The sequence below is a fragment of the Theobroma umbraticum genome, unplaced genomic scaffold (assembly GCF_002168275.2).
Source record: "Theobroma umbraticum cultivar Fairchild unplaced genomic scaffold, ASM216827v3 scaffold_44.0, whole genome shotgun sequence".
Lineage (NCBI taxonomy): Eukaryota > Viridiplantae > Streptophyta > Magnoliopsida > Malvales > Malvaceae > Theobroma > Theobroma umbraticum.
Genome location: NW_018397255.1, coordinates 6,994,837 through 6,999,301, shown reverse-complemented (window position 1 = coordinate 6,999,301; position 4,465 = coordinate 6,994,837). Strand labels below are relative to the sequence as shown.

The 4,465-nt window shown below is 29.6% G+C and overlaps 1 protein-coding gene across 1 annotated transcript; it reads left to right on the top strand.

Moving 5' to 3' along the window:
* Nucleotides 1-2,726: 2,726 nt before the first annotated feature.
* On the top strand, nt 2,727-3,521 carry LOC110429133 (phospho-2-dehydro-3-deoxyheptonate aldolase 1, chloroplastic-like). Its single transcript, XM_021445026.2, is given in 6 exon segments — nt 2,727-2,786; nt 2,788-2,851; nt 2,854-2,924; nt 3,072-3,240; nt 3,243-3,316; nt 3,419-3,521. Coding segments are annotated over 6 exon segments (534 nt in total). The 3' UTR covers nt 3,515-3,521.
* The last annotated feature ends 944 nt before the right edge of the window (nt 3,522-4,465 follow it).

The following is a 4,465-nucleotide window of genomic DNA, read 5'->3' as shown; positions in this document are numbered from 1 at the left end:
CAAAGCTTTAGCGAGCGCATGATCATCATTCTCCTCCTCCTCAACTTCACCCTCTTCCTTTAGAGAGTCATTAACCACCTCTCCATCATCATCATTAGCAAGCGCATCAAAGGCCGACCCCCCGAACATTGTACCACCCTTCTTGTTACCCTTTTCCGACCCGAATTCGCAACTTCCCCGCGATTTTCGAACAGGATCGCACGTTACGCAATGGCAATCCAATTCGCAGAAAGATGCGACGCGATCCCAATCAGAAAGAATGTCAAGAACCGATGAAGTTTCTAAGATTCATTACATTAGAAACAATAACAAAAAGAACAAGAAATATATTCAAAATTCAAAACAAAAGAAATGAGGCCAACGCATAGTTAAAGTGGGATAACATAATCTAACAAGTACTACCTTTGTAAGAAATGGATGGGAGCAGAGATTGCTCGCTTGGATTGCAAGAGTTTCCACTGCAGACGGTGAGAGATAGATATTCCAAGGATCGATAGAGTTGAGGTATCTATATTTTTTTTTGTTCAATTAAACCAACCTCTGCTTAGGGTTTCCGTGTAGCAATGTTTGACTGTTTGACTTTCAGTTCTGGTTTCGTTCTTCTTCTTTTTTTTTAATACTGCCCGTATATGGGCAATAGAATACAGTGTATTTTTGGACAAGAAATTGGAAAGAAGTATTTTATTTGGGGAAAAAAATATTGGAAATTATTTTAAGTTCTCCAATATTTTTGGTCAATTTCAAAACATTTCCTCACTTGGTATTTTTAGGAAAATTGCTACTTGTAACTTTTTTTTAATTCCATCATTAATTGATTTTCATTTACTTACCTAATAAAAATTTAATACATAAGCTGCAAACAAATAAATATGTGATGAAGTTTGCAAATGATTAACAATTTTAATTTTTACACGTTCCTTCTTTTCCAATTTTTAAATTATTTAGAAATAATATTTTTTTGAAAATAATTTTTAAAATCCTCTCATCAACACTTTTTGATAAGATTTCATAATTGTTCTCTTTTGATGTTTAAGAAAACGTCAGTTTTAAGAGATTTTTCTAAATAATTATTATTTTTAATTATTCAATTAGTTAAATACATAAGTAAGCTTTCGAATTATATCAAAAAAATTAATTTAGTTTTTATTCTTTTATTAAGTTTAAGTAAGTCAATGAACTCTTATTTTGAGTTAAATAAACTTTTTTTACTAAGTCAGTAGTTAATAATTTTATATGTCATCTTATTTATCACATAATATGTTAATATGTTATTTTGATGACATCAACACACATAAAAAATTATCGATTAAAATTTAATTTTTTTTTATTATCTATTTAAATATTCAAAAATTACTGGCTAAAGAGTTAGAAAAAAAATATAATTGTTTCAAAGTAATTACAATATTTTCTTATTTGATTACTATTTTTAACCATTGTTTCTAACAAAAAAAACCTAAATCAACTTTTCCAATTTGATAAAAACTATTGTTACTAAATTGAAAATTGGTATATAGAAATATGAGAATATCTAAATACAATTTTGAAAAGAAGAAGTTAATAATATATTTTTCTTTACATTTTTCACAATATTGAAAATTCAAGATTATCCAAAGAACGTTTTTTATAAGAGGAATATTAATTCTAGATAAAGAGAAAGATATTTTAATTATAAAGTACGTTACTGTAAAGTATGTTGATTTAAAAAATATAAAAAAATTCAAGAATATCTAGATACAATTTTGAGAAAAGAAAGTCAAAAATAAATTCTCTTTTCACATCTTTAACAATTTTTGAAAATTTAATACTACTTAAAAAATATTTTTAAAAAAAATAATAGAAATTTCATACAATAAGAGGACACTCTAACTACAAAGGATATTGAGTTTAAGGAATGTTGAAGAAAGGGAATAATTGAATATTTGTTTATGAGCAACAATAACTTCAATCAAATTGGAAACGTTAGACTAAGTTTTTTGTTAAGAACAATGACTGCAATTACGAAAATGGTATTTAATTATTTGAAGCTATTAGGTTTTTTTTTTTTATTTCAAATTCTTAATCAATAATTTTTAAACATTTAAATAAGTAAAAGAAAATAACTAAATTCATAATTAATAATTTTTTATACCATATCATCTACTACATGACATTAATACCATCAAGATGTAACGTTAACATATTACGTGATAAATGATGTGACATTAAAAATTATTGGTGGAAGAGGCTTAGTGATACAAAACAAGAGTTTTAGGATTTATTTGAAAATAATAAAAAAATAAAAACTAAATTAACTTTTTTAATATAATTAAAAGACTTATTTAAATATTTCGTCGATTCAATTTGTTGAATGGAAATTTTACTAACTAGTATTTTTTATTATCATTTTTTTAAATGTTTTCACAATTTTAAATATCCACATAAATAAAAACAAATAGGCACATGAAAAATGAATTAGGAAAATGTTCTTCAAGTGTGCTTAACTTAAATTTATAAACTTAAAATTGTCTTAAGCTTGGTCAATTATGGGTTGGGTTAAGTTTGGTGGATCGGGGTCCAGCAATCCACCCCATTTTCTTCTTTCTTTTTCATTTATTTTTTTCCTTCCTCCCATTCCAACACAACGTAATTTTTAAGGAACTATATAATTTTTGAATCAAATTCTCAAACTTTTCCTTTAAATCTCAAAAAAATCAAAAGTTTAAAAATTATAGATCTAGTCGTCGTCCATGAAAACAACTGAATGCTGGACATCTCATGAGTGCTTGCTTTTGCCCTATGAACAAAGCACTAACTAGGCTGGATTCAACTTCTGGCCTGTACTATGACTGCTCTGCTCACATGGTTTGGTGTGGAAGCGAACCCAGAAGCTGGATGGTGCCCATGTAGAGTTTCTGAGAGGAATTGCCAATCCACTAGGCAGAAAGGTATCCTCATGGAGGCAATTGAATGAACTTGAACGGTTTTTTTTTTTTCTGCCGTTGCTTTAGATATAACTGTAATTTGTTATATACCATTAGTTAACATTCTGCCTGGAGAAATTGGAATGGCTGAAGGTGAAACTTGTGTTGCAGGTTAGCGATAAAATGGATCCAAATGAACTAGTTAAGCTCATTGGAATACTGAATCCTCATAACAAGCCAGGTAGAATAACAATCATCACGAGAATGGGAGCTGAGAACATGAAAGTCAAGCTTCCGCATTTGATCAGGGCAGTCGGCAGGGCAGGCCACATTGTCAGTTGGTCTGCGAACCAATGCATGGGAACACTACTGAGGCACCATGTGGACTCAAAACCCGTGCCTTTGATGCAATTCTGGTAACTGTTTCCCTCTATGTTGCTGACAGCCGTCAATTCATGCAATGTTCAATGTTCGTCCCTGTTAGTTCAATGCTATAAGCATTATTTTGTTTCTGACAGGCCGAGGTGCGAGCATTCTTCGATGTCCATGAGCAGGAAGGGAGTCACCCTGGAGGCATCCATCTCGAAGTGACAGGGCAAAACGTGACTGAGTGAATTGAAGGGTCTCAGAGAGTGACATATGATGATGACTTAAGCTCATGTTATTTTTGCACACGGTGTGACCCAAGGCTTAATGCTTCTGAGTCTCTGGAGCTGGCTTTCATCATTGCTGAGCGACTAAGGAGCCAAAGAATTGGGCTTTCCTTGGGCCTTTAAACAGATTCTGAATACCCATATCATCTCCGATTAATAAGAGTGACATATATATATATATATATGTATATTTGTGAGTGAATAAAATGGATAATAAAATATGAAAATCCTGATAATAAATTTCCCTAAACTGGATTGTTTTTTATTATCATTAAATATGAAAATCCTGATAATAAATGGATAATAAAATAAGATTTGTGTGATTACCCATTTCTACAGATGATAAGCATTCCATTTCTTGGTTTATTTGTAAGAGTTATTAGAAACATTACTTTTAGAAATATTAGTAGTTATTGTATGATCCAAAAGGAGATTTTACATGTTCTTGCAATAAAATTTGCCATGGTATACATAGGATATTCTAAAACTTTTGTTTCTTTGTTGTCTGTTGATGACTATTATTTAATTACTATTTTTGTTTCATTATTTTTTATATTTTTCGAATAAAAAAATGTCTTAGGTAAAATGTTGTTTTTTCCACAAATAAAATATCGCTTTTTAATTTTTGATTTAAAAATGCACTCTATTTGTCTCTACTGTGTCACAAATTTCACATAAATAAAAAATAAGATAAATTTTAGGGATATAAATATACAGTTCACTTATCAGATATGTTTTTAATATTGAGAATATAAACTTATAATTTATTAATTTATTTTAATTTTATTTTCAAGATGACATTGTATTTAAGTTTGGACCGTAACGTATTGTCCGTATCTAGGCAACAATAAAAAAATTGTTTCAGTTCTGCATGAAACCCTAAGCAGAGGTGGGTTTAACTGAACCAAAAAA